General features: G+C 35.4%; 1 protein-coding gene across 2 annotated transcripts in view; it reads left to right on the top strand.

The window, feature by feature from the left end:
* Positions 1–20,098, top strand: part of EXO1 (exonuclease 1) — a 43,111-nt gene that overhangs the window by 10,722 nt on the left and 12,291 nt on the right. For both annotated transcript variants that reach the window (XM_089907945.1, XM_022579168.3), the window contains exons 6-12: positions 426–563; positions 1,510–1,722; positions 3,604–3,791; positions 4,473–4,569; positions 10,907–11,132; positions 14,100–14,346; positions 18,291–18,849. In XM_089907945.1, coding sequence (XP_089764071.1) covers positions 426–563; positions 1,510–1,722; positions 3,604–3,791; positions 4,473–4,569; positions 10,907–11,132; positions 14,100–14,346; positions 18,291–18,849 — 1,668 coding nt within the window. The remainder of the gene's footprint in view (positions 1–425; positions 564–1,509; positions 1,723–3,603; positions 3,792–4,472; positions 4,570–10,906; positions 11,133–14,099; positions 14,347–18,290; positions 18,850–20,098) is intronic.

The raw sequence follows: 20,098 nt of genomic DNA, 5'->3' as shown, positions 1-20,098 counted from the left end.
GATAGTGATTAAATTCTGTTGTTTCATCAGTACAGTGTCAGACTCGTGTCCTGTGATAAGAGAACCTGGGGAAACGCATGACTTGTGTTCTTTTTAGAGCATAATCATTCTTAAGATGGTAGCTTTCTATAATTTGAAATAATTAAGCTTTATAGCTTGTATTTGCCCCCAAATGTACAGCAATATTTCTTTTTTCCTAATTTATATATTGATTTTTTAAAAAAGATTTCTTAGTGGCTGTATGATTAGTTCAATATATATAGGACTAAAAGTAGAAAAACTTACTTCAAAGGAAATGATTTTCAAAAATAATATTAGCAAGTATTCAATACATGTTGAGGCTGGTAATAAAATGGGTTTGATATAGGAAGTTGTTCAGTGCTTTGCAGATGCTGTTCTTTAGATTGACCAATCCTTTCCCATAGGCTGCTCGGTCTCAGGGAGTAGATTGTCTTGTGGCTCCATATGAAGCAGATGCACAGTTGGCCTATCTTAACAAGGCTGGTATTGTACAAGCTGTAATTACAGAAGACTCTGATCTCCTCGCTTTTGGCTGTAAAAAGGTACCTAACTACAACTACTCCATACTATTTTTCTGTGTGGATGGAAATAGTGTAAATCAGGAGCTGAAGTTTTTTATCCTATTTAATACCTGCAACTAATATTTACTTACAGTTGTTAATAATTGTTTTATTAAAATGAAAAGAAAGGTTTTGCTGCTTGACATTTGTGTAATCTGGACGATTTTTCAGAGTAAGCCCTTACAGTTAGAGGGTTTTGTTTTCTCCAAATTCTTTAGTGGAATGTGGTCTTATTTTTTAATAATGATAACTTATATGCTTTATATTTTTCAGTTAGGTTAGGTAAATAAGCTAACTTATCTACTAATGAGATGTTATGCAGTTATTTAGAATTATGTATAAAATTATTTAATGGAAAATTTTATTATGATATATTAAGATACAAAACTATAGGGTGATTTCATTTTTGTTAATATTTGTGTTATTTATATTATCTATTTCATAGATGAAGAAGGATCTGTGAAAAGGTTAATGCTGGGTAACAGTGATAGATGAGGGATTTGGGGCAACTTCTGTTTTCTTCTTCCTGAGTTTCTGTGTTTTCCAAATTTTCTACAATGGACATGTATTACTTTAAGACTAAGCAGAAGGGTTACTTTAATATGTAAAAGCGGAAGGTAAGGAGAAAATGCTTTTTGTATGAATTGCTGTTTGATATGATAACCCTGTAATAGGTTATCGTGTCAAAAAGGGCCTTCTTTATACCAGAGTCAAGACAATTGAGTTCTGGCGTTTGACCTTGTCTAGCCATAGCCTATGCTTCAATTTAACTTATTTGCAAATATCACAGTAATTAACTGGCCTACCTGTCTCTCTTCTCAGTTATGATAAAGAACAAGAAAGCCTTCTTAGAAATACTGCAATGTCTTAGATGATGAAAAATAAAAATGGCTCTTTCAGGTGTTAACAGTTTCCATTCCTCTTGAAGGTTATTTTAAAAATGGACCAGTTTGGAAATGGACTAGAAGTTGATCAGGCTCGGCTAGGAATGTGCAAACAGCTTGGGGATGTGTTCACAGAAGAGAAGTTCCGTTATATGTGCATTCTTTCAGGCTGTGACTATCTCTCATCACTGCGTGGGATTGGATTAGCCAAGGCCTGCAAAGTACTAAGACTAGCCAATAATCCAGATATTTTAAAGGTAAGAGTGATTTACCAAGTGTCATATTCAGTTTCTGAAGCAGCTCTTAAATAATAGATGAACTGCTCAGAATATGGATCTTAAATATTCTATTATATCCATATCCAATATGGTGTCATTGAAAGGAGAAAATGACTAAAACACTAGAACTTTGGTTTTGGCAACGGATGAACCATGTTTTCAGCAACTGACAAAAAACAAGTAGTAATTTTTTAAAATGAAGACTAATATAAAGAAACTTAAGGATAAGATATTCTAGGGTAGAATTAATGTTAAAATGTAGTCTTTTGATTTCTGTCCTGTTACTCTGTAGTAGTGGTTCTCAAACTTTTTGGTCTCAAGATCCCTTTACACTCTTAAAATCTCTTTGTGGCAATTATTTTTAGTTATATGGGTTATAGCTATTGATATTTACTGAGTCAGAAATTGAAACAGAAGGAACTTCCCTGGTGGCGCAGTGGTTAAGAATCTGCCTGACAATGCAGAGGACACAGGTTCAATCCCTGGTCCAGGAAGATCCCACATGCTGCCGAGCAACCAAGCCCGTGCACCACAACTACTGAGCCCATGCGCCACAACTACTGAAGCCTGCGCACCCTAGAGCCTGCGTGCCGCAACTATTGAAGCCCGCCTGCTCCAGGACCTGCGTGCCACAACTGCTGGGCCCACGTGCCACAACTACGGAAGCCCGCGTGCCTAGAGCCCATGCTCTGCAACAAGAGAAACCACCACAATGAGAAGCCTGTGCACTGCAATGAAGAGTAGCCCCCGCTCGCTGTGACTAGAGAGAAAAGCCTGCACACAGCAATGAAGACCCAATGCAGCCAAAAAAAAAAAAGAAATTGAAACAGAAAAATCAAAATGTTTATTAATTCACTTAAAATTAACAATAATTAATTCATTACATTTTAACATATGTATCATATTTTTATGAAAAGTAGTTATCTTCTAAAACAAGTGAAAGTTATGAGAGGAATTGCACATTTATGTAAATCTCTTTAATGTGGCTTAATAGAGTACAACTGGATTCTTGTATTACTTCCTCATATAATTTGATGTGGTATCATGTGTCATGTATTTTCTAGAAAACTCTGAGACCCCATACATCGCTGCTCTATAATTTCTCTGATGTCTTTACCTTAAAAAATTAAACATACATTAAAGAAGCTTATTCCTACCCCACCCCCCCTTGAGTAGTTCTCTCAAGCCCTCAGAGTTTGCAGAGCAGAATTTCCATTTTTTGTCTCCAAGGGTACAAGATGTGAGTCCTCAGGACTAAGGGTGGTGTACTAGAATAGACAGATCTCAAGATTGGGAGATGGTGGCAGATTTCGGAATAGAGCAACATGCACTAATTAGCCTGTGACTACAGGATGACTTCAGTTCTCTGCATCTTCTCTTCTTTGTCTCTGAGTTTGATATAAAAGATTTAAAACCCCTTCCAGCTTTAATCATCCATGACTCTAACAGGAATTAGAATGTTGACTTCATTTTTAAAATATGATCTATGAATATTTGGGGTTTTTTTAATTCTTAGGTTTTGTGTGTTGTTTGTTTTTTGCTTTCTAGATGAAATGGACTTTGATGGTGAAGAATGTATCTTAAAGTTATACCTAGGAATGTAAATTTGATGTGTAACTGAATTTTTCATTCTTTGGATTAATAATAGAAAAACCAAAGAAAATACGGTTATAGAGACTTAGAATTTTAAGTCATGACATGGTTGTGTTTACTGGTAGAGGTTTTTAATGTAGATATAAGCAATTGATTTTTCTATCCCTCCTCATCCTTCTCTAATGTAAAGTGATGGGTGTTGGGAATAATGCATTCCCTCTTCTTTATCTGCAAATAACTCATAAATATTTTTACATTCATTATTAGGTTATCAAGAAAATTGGACATTATCTCAAGATGAATATAACAGTACCAGAAGATTACATCAAAGGCTTTATTCGGGCCAATAATACCTTCCTCTATCAGCTAGTTTTTGATCCCATCAAAAGGAAACTCATCCCTTTGAATGCCTATGAAGATGACATTGATCCTGAAACACTAAGCTATGCTGGGCGGTATCCTTTCTGAAACAGAAGGGTAGAACTTTGCACTTCTTCCCTATTTTTGTGGTGATATTTTAGTGAGACATTCAGTAAGAAGTTTGCAAATTGTTTTTTGCTTTCTTTTTTTATAGTGAAATCTTTATTTTGTTAAATTTAATTACAGTGCTAGGGAAAATTTAGAGTAACTTTTTGTTTAAAAACCTGAGGCTCATCCATTATAACTTGCTCACTACTTAGATTGACTTGACAGAAACATGTACAGTCAGTCACTTAAGGTACATACTCCAAAGGTGGCACTTAAGAGAACCCCTCATGGCAAGCAAGCTCAATTAACCAGGAAGAATGCTCTGAACATATGAGTATGCCAGTTGAGGATGCTCTTCCCACAGCCACTGGCCATGTACATCCAGGGTGATGTAGAGCCGTGAGTCACATAGGTAGTCGCCAAGACTTTCCTCTCTGTCTCCCTTGACAGGGAATAAGTGATGCCTTGGGACTTTGCTTCAGAAAATAGCCAACTCCTGCTGTGACTAGTAAACTATGCCTGTGGTTTCAGTAAAGCTGAATGTGGAAAGTAAGTAGGGTCCATTGAAGTCATAAACCTGTGACAATAGAACACACTTTTCTGTCTTATTACAGTATCATTTGTTTGGTTGTTAATAAAAGCATTTTTCCTTAATCTTACCAACCTAGATATGTTGATGATTCTATAGCTCTTCAAATAGCACTTGGAAATAAAGATATAAATACTTTCGAACAGATTGATGACTACAATCCAGACACTGCCGTGGTAACATATTAAAGACTTCTTTCTAAAAGAGCACATTTTAATTATGTCTTGGGAACTGTGACTAGAGGCAAATCTTCATTTAGTAAACATCTTTTAAGCATTTCTATATCCAGGCATTATGCAGGGTGTAGATTGAAAACAACTCGATGTTAGAGAAAATATGTATATTGGTTAATTTCCTTAAATTAAAAAGTGACCACAAAATGTATTATCAAACCTTTATATTTGAACATTTCATTTGAATATACCAAATGTTTGATGACCTTTTTTCCTCTCACCCCATTCAGCCTCTGGCAAGACCAAACCTAGAAATACCTCCCTTGGGGAGTAAAAACTGATTTTTCGCTCATTCACAATTTAGCAAATACTTACTGAGCACCCCTGCTATGTGTCTCTGAGCCCTTTCCTGTTTTCTTCTACTTTTTCCCAATTGTATGTATGTATCTCTTATGATACACTCTCCCACCATTCTCTCTTTTCTGTTCATATTTCCATTCAGACTCTGTTCTCATTTATGTTCAGATTTATTCCTTAAGTAAGTTCTTATGACTCTAATTATCTCATTTATGCAGAGAACTTGCACATCTTTAACCCAATCTCTAGTCTGTATACCAATCACATAATTCTAAAAGTCTCCTGAATCTACATAAATGCTTTCCTATAATCTATCCACAGTCAAAAGCAAACTCTTTATTTCTTATCAGCTTTCCTTCATAACATTTTTTCTTTTCAGCACTTGTTACTCCATAAATTATGTATCTATTATTTATTTTCTGATTCTTCCCGGTAGAGTGTAATCTTCATAAGGGCAGGGTTTTGTGATATTCACTGCCATATTATATTTACCATGTTTTTTGTTGAATGACATGATCTCTTTCATTCAGACTAGAAGACTTGGAATTTAATTTTTTTTAAGTGAAGTATTGTTGACTTACAATATTATACAGTTGACCCCTGAACAATGTGGCTTTGAACTGCACACATCCACTTACAAAAGGGTATTTTTCAATAGCAAATACTACAGTACTACACGGTCGTTGGTTGGCTGAATCCGCAGATGCAGGAGAACTGCGGATATGGAGGGCTGACTATAAATTATACTCAGATTAACTGTATTGTTCAAGGGTCGACTGTATTAGTTTCAGGTGTACAACATAGTAATTTGATATTTTTGTAGATTATACTCCATACAATGTTATTATAAAATATTGACTGTATTCACTGTGCTGTACATTACATCCTTGTACCTTATTTATTTTATATCTAGTAGTTTGTACCTCTTAATCTTCTTCACCTATTTTGCTCCTCCCCCACCCCTGGCTTCTTTTTCATTGCTAAGTCCTTTCGCTTCTTTTTTGTCTTTCTGGTTAACAGTTTCTCCTTTCTCATAGTTATCCAGATCTTTACCCTTACTCACCATTCAGTTCTTTACTAAGCATTTGTTAAGTACTATAACAAGCATAGTTAGGTTAGCTAGTGTTCTGGAATATAAAGAAAAACAGAGCATAATCCTTGCTTGTGAGGTACTCATTGTCTAAGGGAGAGACACATGGTTATATATATAGAAATATGGTAAGTGCTATAATAGATGTATTCAAGGCTCCCTGGAAACAAAGGGCATGCACTTAACTCCACCTAAGGAGAGAATACTTTTTTTTTTGGCTGTGTTGGGTCTTAGTTGCGGCACCTGGGATCTTTGTTGTGGCATGCGGGATCTTTTGTTGTGGTGCGTGGGCTTCACTCTGCTTGTGGTATGCAGGCTCAATAGTTGGGGCATGAGGGCTTAGTTGCCCCGTGGCATGTGGGATCTTAGTTCCTTGACCAGGGATCAAACCTGCATCCCCTGCGTTGGAAGGCGGATTCTTAATCACTGGATCACCAGGGAAGTCCCTAGGAGAGAATACTTTTTAATAATCATAAACATTTCTTGAGCATTTGCTGTGTTCTAAGTGCCATTCTAAGCAACTTAGACATAGTAATTCATTTACTCCTTAACAAGCCTCTGAGGTCAGTACCATTATTTCCATTTTACAGATGAGGAAACAATTAGAGGGAGGTTAGGGGACTTGCCAGCTCACAAATTTAATCAATAGGGGAGCTCTGATTCCAAGCCAAGCCCTCTACTGTCTCCTTATAGAGGAACTGGTGTGTGTCCTGGCTTTACAAAGATGAGTGGGGGTTTTCAAGATGGGTGAGTGGTTCCACGCTGAAGAAAACAGCATGTGTGAAAGAGGATAACATGTTAAAGGTACTCTAAGTAGTTCATTCTGGCTGTACCAAGAATGTCTTAGTGTTTACCACGTAAAGGAAACAGAGCACCTTGAGAAAGAAAAAGAGGTGAACCTAGAGAAAATGGCCACTGACAAACTGGTGACCAGTTGAGCATTGAAAAGAATCGTTACTGTCAGCTGAAATTAAGCTTATTAAGAGAGCACAAATTCATGATGATACTAAAAAAGAATTTATGTTCATCAACTCAAATTATATAAACCTTACACTCAGGTTGCTAGTTCCTTTTTTTTCTGTTTTCTCTTGTTCTGTATCTGGAACTTCTATTACTTAGATAATTGGATTTTTCTGGTCTTCAAATTCTGGAACTTTTCTATCTTACTCATGTCTTTGTCTTTTGCTGTTTCTGGGAAAAACTTTTTTTTTTATTTTGTCTTTCAACTTTGCACTATCCAGTATGTAGCCACTGGCCACATGTGGCTATTTAAATTAACATTAAATTAAATTTTAGTTCTTCAGTTGCATTGGCCACTTTTAAAGTCCTTAGTGGCTACCATGTTGGACAGCACAGAACTTTTCTATCATTGCAGAAAATTCTGTTGAATTTTTACTTTTTACTATCATTTTCATATCTAAGAACCCTTTCTTTAATTGTGATTTTTTAAAGATTTTGTTTGATTTCATGGATGTAATCTCCTCTTTCCCCCCACCCCTCTCAGAATATTAATTATAATCTCGTACATTTTCTTCTGCTCTCTGCATTATCTCTGTTTGCTTTGGATTTTTTTTTTCTATGTGTTTTGACTTTTCTCTTTCATGGTGGAGACTTTTTTTTTCAAACACCTAGAGCTTCTTGTCAATTTGTTCCTGTTTGGGAGAGGCATTGAGAAGCTTAAGAAGCTTTGTGTGAATGAGTGGGGCTTATAGTCTTGGGTTTTACTCTTTGGTGAACTGGTTGGAAACAAGCTGCCTTTGTTTTGTGAATTCCCAAACATCAGCATGTTTTCTCTGTACAGTTCTTTTTTCCAAAAAGGGATCCTCCAATTTCTACTTAACTATGTAAATGTGGCTGTTTGCATTTTGAGAGTAAGAGAGGGAAATGAGCTGGGGTGGACCAGGAAGGGGTAGGGCTGTTCCCCACTATTCATTATTTAGCCTTTCATTTGATCTCTGTCTTTAGACAAATGGATGTTTTCATCTTCTGAAGTACCTACTGTTTTTATGTTATTGTTTCTGGGTTTCAAAGGTCCAGTCGCTCTGAAGCAGATGGGTGTGAATTGACTGTATGGACAGATTGAACATGAGCGCCCAGTAGTCAAATAAACATTTTTTTTTAGCCCTCCCCCTACTTGTGGCCTCCATGGTACCTGATCCCTTAAATTTCTGAATCTTCAGGTTTCTGTATGTGGAATTTGTGGGTTGTTGTTTTTTTTTTTGGCTGCATTGTGTCTTCATTGCTGTGCATGGGCTTTCTCTAGTTGCAGTGAGCGGGGCTACTCTTTGTTGCGGTGTGCGGCCTTCTCATTGCAATGGCTTCTCTTGTGGAGCACGGGCTCTAGGCATGTAGGCTTCAGTAGTTGTGGCATGTGGGCTCAGTAGTTGTGGCTCGTGGGCTCTAGAGTGCAGGCACAGTAGTTGTGGTGCATGGGCTTAGTTGCTCTGCAGCATGTGGGATCTTCCCAGACCAGGGCTCAAACCCATCTCCCCTGCATTGGCAGGCAGATTCTTAACCACTGCGCCACCAGGGAGTCCGGAATTGGTTTTTTACTGATATTCTTTTCTGCAGATGCTTAAAGACACTTTGATCTTTCTTGGGCTAAGTTCTTTATTTTTTTCTTTATTGAGGTATAGTTGATTTACAATATTATATAAGTTTCAGGTATACAACATAGTGATTCACAATTTTTAAAAGTTATAATTTATTTATAGTTATAAAATATTGGCTATATTCCCTGTATTGTAAAATATATACTTGTAGCTTTCTTAAACCTAGTAGCTTGTACCTCTTAATCCCCTACCCCTATCTTGCCCCTCCCTCCTTCGGCTAGGTTCTTTAAATTCTTCTCTCTATACTCTTGTTTTCACTGTGGTTTGGAAGTTACAGATATCTCCTAAATTTTCTGTAGATGGTATTTGTGTTTGTTTCTTCTTATTGCTTTGGGGATGATTTTTTTCTTATTGACTTATTGACATATTAGTTTCAGGTGTACAACATAGTGATTCAATATATATATACATTAAGAAATTATCATGATCAGTCTATTTACCATCTGTCACCATACAGAGTTACAGTATTATTATTATTATTATTATTGCCATGCTGTGCAGCATGAGGGATCTTGGTTCCCTGACCAGGGATTGAACCCGTGCCCCCTGCATTGGGAGCGTGGAGTCTTAACCACTGGACCACCAGGGAAGTCACATAGTATTATTTACTATACTGGTCAGCCCTCCATATCCATGGGTTCTGCATCCAAGGATTCAATCGAATTGGGTCTGTGGTTGGTTGAATCCGCAGATGCCCGCAGATATGGAGGGCTGACCATACTATTCCATTTTATATAAGGGACTTGAGCATCGTGGATTTTGGTATCTGAGGGGGTCCTGGAACCAATCCCCTGCAGCCACTGAGGGATGACTGTATTCCCTGTGCTGTACATTATAGTTCTGTGGCTTATTTACCTTATAATTGGAAGTTTGTAGGGAAAGGGAACTGAAAAGTCTTTATTTTGCTATCTTCTTTACACATTTGAATTACTGATATTATAACTTCATCAGAATGATCCTCAAGTTTTTCCTTTGAGAAACTCAAAAATAATTGGTTGTAATGAAAATGTTCAGATACAATTGGGAATGTTATGGCTCACTAAGATGGCCATCCTTCAGAAGTCCAAATCCTTATCAGATTATTTTTTTCATAGAGAAATTTCTTTCAGAACCACTAATTGTACATCAAACTAATTCTTATTATTTATCTAAGATTTATTCTTCCCAGTCAAGTTTTCTACTTGCCTATTTCTCTTTTTTTTTTTAAATAAAACCATCAGTGGGATCTAATGCCATGAACTATACTGCTTAAACTGTCTTTATTATACCTATTCTCTCAATTATTCTAAATTACCTTCCTTGTTAATTCTCAGAGTATATTATGAATAATGTCACCTCGTTTTTATTTATTTATTTTTATTTTTAGTCCTTTCTTTAAGTGAAAGATTAGATTCCAGATTCAGGTGGGACTTTTGTCAGGTGGAATTCACACCCTAGTACCAACATTTTTTGTACCAGTGTTAATTTTTCCCTGTGCCTCTCCTACTCTATTAGAATATCATTGACATCCTATTAGCAGATCATTTTCATCTAAAATATATTTAGAAAAAATAATAAATAGTTATTAATTGTGAATAACTTGTTTTAGCATTAAAAATGATTATTTACCAATCCTTACTGTCAATGAGTTCTTTCTTGGAGAAAGTTTTATGCATGACTCAATGTAGACCAAAGTAGCTTTCTGTTTAATACATAGGTATTGTCTACTAATACATACCTATTTAATACATAGGTATTGTCCACTAAAGAAGCTGTTGTTTTGTAAATTAGATTGTTTTGGTTTGAACTCATCCAAGTTCTAGAGATGGGATAGTTGATTAAATACATAATTTTATGGTTTTAATTTTCAGGTCCTTTGTAAAGGGTATTCAGTGATTATTTAGAGGCTTATTGCTAGATGATTATTAAACTAATTAGTATTGTATATTGAACTAATACTCAAATTTTAAAAGTACGTTTTTTCTGGTAAGTTTCTTCAAGTGTAGTTTTATTTCTTGCACTGTTCATCTTAGGAAGATTCATTTTTTTATTTCTTAGAAATGAGCTAATGAGTTTGCTTGACCCTCATTGGGAGAGAAACAGACCTAGGAATACAAGACACATTTAATGGAAAAGTATAGGACAAGCAAAGTAGAAAATGTTATTATTAGAGGACAGATATTTCATCAAAAGCTGTTCAAAGGGGTAATTTAATTATTTACTTATAATTTATGTTGATACAGAGGGAAATGATTTAACTGTTTGTCTTCTTAAAGTAACCTTTTTCCTTTTACTATTTTAGCCTGCCCAATCAAGAAGTCATAGTTGGACTGACAAAACATGTCAAAAGTCATCTAATATTAATAGCATTTGGAATAGGAGCTATTGCCCTAGACTTGAGCTGGACATTGTTTCAGATGCTACAAAGGTGAAGGAAAATCCAAGTACTGTGGGCATTGAACTAGTGATTAGTACTAAAGGATTAAATCTTCCAAGGAAGTCAACCATTGCAAAAAGACCAAGAAGTGGTATGTATTTTGTTTTTGTGAAACACTAGTGAGAATTGGTCACAGTTTAGAAGCTTTATAGTTTTGGTTCTTATATTTAGGCCTTTGATCTATTTTGAATTAATTTTTTATATGGTGTGAGGTAAGGATCAAGGTTCACTTTCTTTTGTATATGGCAATCCAATTGTTCCAACACCATTTGTTAAAAAGATTATCCTTTTTCCATTCAGTTGCCTTGGCACATTTGTTGACAATCAGTTGACCACATATGTGCAGGTCTGTACCATTGGTCTCTTTTCCTGTCTTTATGCCAGACACACTGTCTTGATTTCTGTAGCTTTTATAGTCAATCTTGAAATCTCGTAGTGTAAATCTGGTAGTGTAAGTCCCTAAGTTTGTTCTTCTTTTGAAAAGTTGTTTTGGCTATTCTGTGTTCTTCACATTTCCATACAAATTTTAGAATCAACTTGTCAATTTCTTAAAAAAAAAAAAAAAAAAAAGCCTGCTGAGATTTTGATTGGGATTTAGTTGAATCCATATATAAGTTTGGGGAGAATTGACATCTTAACAATATCAAGTTTTCTGATCCATTTGTTTAAGTCTTCTTTAGTTTAAGTCTTCAGCGATGCTTTGTAGTTTTCAGTTTACAGGTCTTGCACATTTTTGATGCTGTTGTAAATGGTATTTTTAATTTCAATTTCTGGTTCATTGCTAGTATATAGAAATACACTTGATTTTTGTATATTAATCTTGTGTTTTGCAACCTTACTAAAATCACTTATTAGTTCTAGTATCTCTTTTTAGACTCTCTAGGATTCTCTATGTAGGCAATCCTATCACCTGCAAATAAAGATAGTCTTGCTTCTCCTTTTCCAGTCTGGATACCTTTTATTTCTTTTTCTTGCCTACTGGAACCTCCATTACAGTGTTGAACAAAAGTGCTGAGAATGGAATACTAGGTATTGGGAAAAGGTTTTTTCTTTCCACCATAGAATATGCTTAGAAATGGAAAGAATCCATTTCTTCTCTCTTCCTTCTTTCCCTCAGACATTACATGAATGAATATCTGACAACAAAAACAAAACAAAGCCCTTGCAAACTTTTAGTTCATGCCCTTATCTTTTAAATTTAGGTATAGATTATTCATGTTTGGCCAAAATGTCCTGATTCCTTATGAACCTAAATCTTTTTCATGATAATATCTCTGAACCTTTGTTTCCTCTTCTGAAATGGGAACAATATTGCCTATCTCACAAATTTTTGTATACGTGATATAACATATAAAAAAGCCCTGGTACATAGCAGGTACACTGTACATATTAGTTCCTTCCCTTCTTCTACCATCAAGATAGGCTTATTCATTTTATGTAGAGAGCTCATCAGTAAATTACCTATGTCAGACTAAGTCTGCTTCGTTATAACTACCATTTATCAATGGATTTTGTCCACAGGTACACACACAAACACAAAAACAGAACAAAAAACAGTAAATGTTTTCCCTCTTTAATGTGACAGCCCTTCATATATTTAGAGACAGCCATTGTGACCCTCCTAAATTTCTTTTGCAAGCTAAAAGTTCCTTATCCAGGTTATGCTTTGGATACAATACAAATTTTTTAATAATTTGTAACTACTACAGTGAGTGGTTGTTGAGATGTGGTCTGCTTACCATAGATCATATTTAGAATTGTGGCACTATTTCAGTCCTTCATCCAGAAGCTGCTTTTACTACTGCAAACTAAGATAACATGAGCTTTTAGTAGTATTCTTGTCATTTTGCTGGCATTTACTGAGTTTCCACCAGTTGCTGTTAAGCCAGGTAGTTATATTTTTTAACTTAAATATGGGTTACATTATCCTTACTGAGGTAATCTTAATTCATTATAATCCATTGTTCTGCCTATTATTATTTTTTTTTTGAACCTTTATATTGTCTTCTAACATGGGTATTATGTCACCTGGAAATTTGAGGAGTATGGCTCAAGTATGTCTTAAAGTTTCGCTTAAAATATGTATACTAAGTCTATGAATTTCTCCAAATAGCTAGTCTAACAACCTTATAAAAAGAAAATGAGATTAGTGTGGTGTGGCTTCTTGGTGAAGCCTTGCTGGGGATCTTACGATGTTTATTTTTTTCCTCTTCTGTAAGAGCTCCCAATTCCCTGCATAATAAACAGATTTTTACAAGTTTACTGACCTATAGGTTTTTTTTACTCTATACATTTTTGAATTTGAGGCATCACCTGGTCTGTAGTATTTTGGCATCCTCAACTGTTTTACCAACTTCTTAGAGTCATGAGCATTTACTCCCATGTGAGTGGAAGCTATTCAGACTGAGAATTAGTTGGACTAATTAAAAGTACCGTAATGCTGTCTCTATGTCCTTGCCCATTTCAGCTGTAACAGCTTACATTGTTTAGTCTTATGATTTATTCTTATACCAATAAAATGTGTTCGTTACACAGCAGTCTTCTAGAGCCCCATAGCTATGTAATGAAGATAAGAGCTAGAACACAAGTTATAGGACAATCAAATACACCTCAAAAACCGTAACTCAGTGATGGTGTGTATATATAGCTCCTTGAAACATATTTTTTTTTAATGTTGAAAAAATTTTTTGAACCAAACATTAGTTTAATCATACATTTAATTCCTTTTTTTTTTTTTTTTTTTACATTCAGAATTAGGCCCTTATTGTATAATGAGTGTAGAGCCTTACAGAATTGATTGTACCCTGAAATTTTGGTGTAGGTAATTTCACATAAAATAGTACAAATAATTGACATTAAATCATAGCCAATGTTTGAAATCGTAAAACACAGCCAAGGGAATTTTTTTTAAGTCATTCTTTATTTCCTTTTCTGATGCATAGTTTAAAAAAAAATAAGACTTCATCTTTAGGACAATAGGACATGGACTGTGAAACTAAGACCAAATGTCTAACTATACATGAAATAAAGATTTACAGATAATTTTGTTTTTACTTAGAAGAGCTATCAGAAGATGATCTATTTGGTCAGTATTCTACTTCCTTTACAAAGAAGATCAAGAAAAATAGTTGTGAAGGTGATAAATTATTGAACTCTTCTGAACGGTTTATGCCTGACCTGGTAGATGGAAATACTATTAAAAAAAGCTTAAGCACACCACCTAGGACAAGAAACAAATTTGCAACATTTTTACAGAGAAAAAATGAAGAAAGTGGTGCAGTTGTGGTTCCAGGAACCAGAAGCAGGTATAGTTATATCTATAGAATGTTGTGTGTCTGTTGTATTATATACTCTGTTGGTATTTATTTTAAATGTCTTGAATAACATTGAATCTAATGGGATAGGTGTAAGACCTGGCTTAATCCAATTACAGTTTTTTATCATGTATTGCTTTAGTTCCACTGTCCCTTGAACTTCTGTTACTTTTGTAATCTCTCCATGGAGAACCAAAATAAGAATTGTAGACCTTACTACATTTTGCATTAGAAAAACTCTGTTACTTTGGGGGTTCCTCCCCCCCCACTTTGTTTCTATTTTTTTAGTTTCTTTAAGAGCTAAATATAATTTTGCAAAGTATTTTTAGAAATCTATTTAAATGCAGATGACTATGGATTTCTCATATTAATTGATAATCTGATACCATACTAGATGCTGGGTTACAAAAATGAGAGACATAGTTTTTGCTCTTGAGAAACATGCAGTTTTTCGTAGTTGGAGAAGTAGGTCAGTAACAAAATCTTTCCATACAGCGTGGTAAGTACAATGACAAAATCATACATGAGGTGTTTTGAGGGCATCTAATGCTGAGGCAATGGTTGGAAGTGGTGGGAGGGAAGGGATGAGTGTTAGGTGCTGTTACCTAGGTTTAAATGATGAGTGGGTGAAGCAAAGAAGGGAGCCAGATACTTTCCCAGCAGACTCATGCAGCTTGGACAGAGGCATGGAGGTGAGCAACAGCACGGAGCATGGGGTTAACTATTTGCTGTTGATCACTGCTGTTATTACTTCTGCCACAATGTAAGTTGGGAAAAGGATGAAAAGGGAGCAGAAATGTAGATGATGAGGGAGCGGAAATAAGCAAGCCAGTTCATGAAAGGCTTGTAAGCCAATCTAAGGAACTTGAGTCTTTAGGGGTGATGGGAAACATTTAGAAGGTTTTAATCAAGGGAGGAGTATGATTTGATTCCTGGTTTAGATAGACCACTCTGAACACACTGTGAAGAATGGATTCTAGAGGGCCAAAGCTGAGCAGAAAGATTAGTTAGGCTGTTGCCATAGTCCCTGCTAGTGAAGATGAGAATTTGAAGGGTCAGTATAACTTAGGGGTTAGGAATTTGGACTCTGGGGTTAGACCACCTGGATTTAAATCCTGTCCTATTTACTCATGAGATGTTTGACTTGAGCAAGTTAATTTCTGGGTGCTTCTGTTTCTTCAAGGCTAACAAGTATAACAATCTTAGGATAGCTGATAGAATTAAATTATTACCATAAGTAAAGTGCGTAAAATATTGCCCAACAGATGATAAACATACAATAAATAGTTCTTATTTTATTGACTTCGGATAGTGGTACCACAACTAGAAACAGGAAATTTAAGTGTTAGAAGTTATTTAGGCATGATTTAGTAACTTTAAGAAAGAGAAACTTTATCAGCCCCTGTATTTCTCTAGAAGACTTAGAATGAATATTTTTTATTTTTCAAGTTTAATAAACTAGGTTGCAGCCAGATTTGTCTAACCATGATGATAGGAGAAGGACATGAAGGAATGAACCACTGATAATCCCTAAGCCTCCTTTAGGGGATGTTTCAAACCCTTCTCCCATCAAGTCTTGCCAAGGAAACATTCACAGTACAATGAAATGATCATTTTGATTCTTCCTTTGTTAGTCACCCTCATTAAAGGTGCTTGTTAACAGTGGAATAATAAAGAAGTAGGCCTCAAAAGATGGAAAATAGGGTTCTAGATGATTTATGCTGATTTATACATTCTAGAAAGTTGACTTCTGCCATTCAGAGAAATTTTTGGAACTCGTGTTTTATTTTTCCATTTGGGTGAAAATAAGATTTCACTTCTCTGCCTCTTAGTGCTTCTTTTTCTTTATATTTAGGTGAAACTAGAATTTCCTTTTTCTGCCTCTTTGGAGACAGCTAATGAGAATAATGTTTGTGTGTCTCTACAGGTCTTGGCTATCAAGTCATTGTGGAAGCTTAATGAAATCTCTGAAGCTGTAAATAGCTGCTTTATATAGCTTAGTTAGTAGTTTCGCTAAGAAATTGTTCAGAGGACGCATTAAATGCTTGCAGAAATATTTTTTTCTGCATCAACCTCCTGTGAAATAATAATTGGGAGTAAATCTTTGATGTATAATTTTGTGATCTAGATTATAGAGCAATATCTAATAATAATTAGATATTGTTAAATTAGTTTTCTTAGCTGATTTTCAAAGTTCTTTTATATGTTATTCCTCACAACAGTATTACGAGATATTCAGGTTGGCGTTATTTTCTCTATTTTGGGCTAAGAAATTGAGGCTCTTAGAGGTTAAGAAACTTTCCCAGGGTTGTATAGTTAGTATTAGTGATAGGAAAGATTCCTAGTCATAATTGGCATGGTACCTTGAAAGGAGCACACAATCTTATAGGCCTGGACTTGAATTCTCACTCTATCATTTAATAAGTTGAGTGATCTTTCATATGCCATTTAACTTCCCTGAGCCTATTTTTTTAACTATAAAATATGGATGATCATATGCATAAGACTGTTTTAAGACTAGCAGAAGTTATATATATCAGACACCTGGCACAGTACCCAGTCACTAATATATATGCCAGTGGTCATTCCCACCCCATTCTTTTTAATATAACATAACAGGAGGTATTAAATATGCAAAAGATTGTCTCCAATCTGTTTGCTTTTTGGAAGTCTGTTTTAAGTCTTATCTTTATTATATAGATACTTATCCTAGAATAATGCCTATTTATTTTCTCAGATCTAGAAATATAATTATCAGTTAAGTCACACCATAGGCTGTTTGGAAAGAAACAGCTGTGAACTAGGAGGGGTTCTGGGTTTTAATTCTGTTCTTTAGTTGATTAATTTTACAACCTTGGGCTCTGTTACTCAAACTTCTCTTACCTACGAAATAATACATAGAAAAATGTTTGGATATCATAGGGGTTATTGTTTGCTTAAAAGGGAGCTGATGTTTCTTGCTCAGTGAAAAACCAAGTAAGACTTTTCCTTTTACGTGCTGCTTCCTTCCTGCCCTGTACACATCAGCTAAGGGTTTGATGTAAAGATAAGAGAGGATATTTACTCTCCAGCATTTAGTAAATATTCTGTTTAATCATCTTGGATTTGAACTAATGCTTATTAATGAGGTAAATTCTCTTTAAGTTTCATATTTAGCTGATCATACACTCTAGGATTTTCTTTTTAAACCTAAAAACACTCCTTGAATACATCCTTCCCAGTAATGATACTGATCTTTGTTTCATTTATATTGGAGTTTTTTTTGGGTTTTTTTTGCGGTACGCGGGCCTCTCACTGCTGTGGCCTCTCCCGTTGCGGAGCACAGGCTCCGGACGCACAGGCTCAGCGGCCATGGATTACGGGCCTAGCCGCTCCACGGCATGTGGGATCTTTCCGGACCGGGGCATGAACCCGTGTCCCCTGCATTGGCAGGCGGACTCTCAACCACTGCGCCATCAGGGAAGCCCTATATTGGAGTTTTTAAAAGTGATTTTTTTTAAAGCTGCTACCCTGAATAAGTAATACCTCTTTAGTAATACAGAATTGAATAATTGATTTGAAAGTCTTAACCTCAATATTTAAATTAGTGTAGAAGTTTACAGGGTATATAAAAAGCTTGGTAGATTAGTATACTACTACAAGTTCCCAGATGGCTTGCTACTACTAGGAGGTAAGCTAAGATGAGGGGCAAATGGCTAATTTAATTTGCTTTTACAAAATAAGAGACCATAGTTATAAAGTGTCCTTTCTGTTGCATATTTCTATATCTGTTCAAATATTTGAGTATCAGCCATGTGTAAAATCTATTTTGCCTTTATGAAATAATATATTGATGAGATTTTTTTAAAAGAACCATTTTTCCATTATGAATCTTGTCACCTTTGTGAGAAAACTCTAAAATACTTCTGCATTCTTTCTGTTGTTTTTTCTGTTAGGTTTTTTTCCAATTCTCTGGGTTCTGCTGACTGTATATCAAAGAAAGCAAGCAGCCAGTCTCTAGATGAAACTGCTGTCACAGATAAAGAAGCTAATGTAAATGAATCAGATTGTCTAGATGGCAAGAAGTTGTTAGATATCAGTGTAGCACATAATTCAAGTGAGCATATTCCAGATGATGTGACTGTGATTGCTGAAGAGTCTCAGTCTTTTAAGACCAGCAGATTCACGAGGACCATCTCACCACCCACCTCGGGTACACTAAGAAGTTGTTTCAGTTGGTCTGGAAGTCTTGGAGAGTTTTCAAGAACACCAAGCCCCTCTCCAAGCACAGCATTGCAGCAGTTCCTTAGAAAGAGTGATTCTCCCATCTGTCTGCCTGAGAATAATGAGCCGTCTGATGTATCTCAGTTAAAGAGTGATGAGTCAAGTGATGAATCTCATCCCTTACATGAAGTGGATTGGTCTTCACAGTCTCAGGAAAGCATGGACTTATCACCAGACAGTTTAAATGCCTCAAAACTTTCTCAGCCTTCTAGTAAGGATTTAGATTCAGAGGTAAGTCACATTATGAAGCGTTTGTCTTCAAATTCATATGTAAGAGAAAATAGGGTGTTTATCAGACAATTGAGGAAATTTTGCCTACATTATGGAAATAATTGATTGTTTTAATTTTTCATTCTAGATCTTACTGTGTAGAAAGTTCATGTTTTATTCATCTGAAGGGCTTCTCTGTATTTTAGACTCTTATACATTTAATCTAACTATATTTCTTGAATCACTGTGTTCCATTGATAGGTGTCTCAAGTTGTGGAACACTTAAGACCTAAGCAGAATGATAAGCTTCATGAAAAGTTATTATAAATTTAATATTTAAATCCTTAATATACTCTTGAATTCAGACAACATTTGAAACCTTATAATGAAATGGCCCTGTTAATGGGATGGTGTTCATCGTAAGTTTTAGTACTTCAGAAATACATTTTTTATTTACTCTTACTATTCTTTTTGCAGTTCCCATTTATGACAAAACAAAATAGTAATACAAGTGATTTTATGTTATTCTGTGTAAATTAATAAAAGCATCCTAGCCATTTTTTTAATTTGTAAAATATCTTTATCCTTACTTAAGTAAAATCAAAGCTCCAGGTAAGTACTGCTCATAAGACCCAGTGACATCATATTTTAAAATGACATGATGGCATAATAACATTCTTTAATCTGAGTTATCTTAAATTTATCAATTTAACATACTTAATTTTATGTTCACAACTACAGTTACCAAGTTGTAAGAACAATTACAGGCTTGGTAATATTTGACAGAACTTTGAGGTCTGATAATCCTGAATATTAAACATCTAATAAATCAGTATATCTTGTGTTTATAAAAAGGAAAGTATTTTATTCAAATTCCTAAAGGAAACTTGAGTTGTATTGGACTCAATGACAAAAGCCTAGTTACAATATGGAAGCAAATTGTTTTCATTTGGAGAAAGCGGAAATCAATTAATATATTCAAATCCAAAATCCATTCCATGTAGTGTTTTTTAAGTAAGAGTATGCCAAACCAAGCCCTTGAGGCTTTTGCTTTTCTTTTCCCATTCACTCACTTTGCCTTCAGTTTATCCATACTGTTCTAGAAGACTGTTTCTTTTAACATGAGCCTCCATTTTTGTTCGTTTGTTTTTTGCGGTATGCAGGCCTCTCACTGTTGTGGCCTCTCCCGTTGTGGAGCACAGGCTCTGGACGCGCAGGCTCAGCGGCCATGGCTCATGGGCCCAGCCGCTCCGCGGCCTGTGGGATCTTC

This window comes from Delphinapterus leucas, chromosome 1, assembly GCF_059928025.1.
Source record: "Delphinapterus leucas isolate spDelLeu-1000000601 "Yukka" chromosome 1, BTC_Dleu_Yukka2, whole genome shotgun sequence".
In the NCBI taxonomy this organism is placed as follows: domain Eukaryota; kingdom Metazoa; phylum Chordata; class Mammalia; order Artiodactyla; family Monodontidae; genus Delphinapterus; species Delphinapterus leucas.
This window is presented reverse-complemented; position numbering and strand designations above follow the sequence as displayed.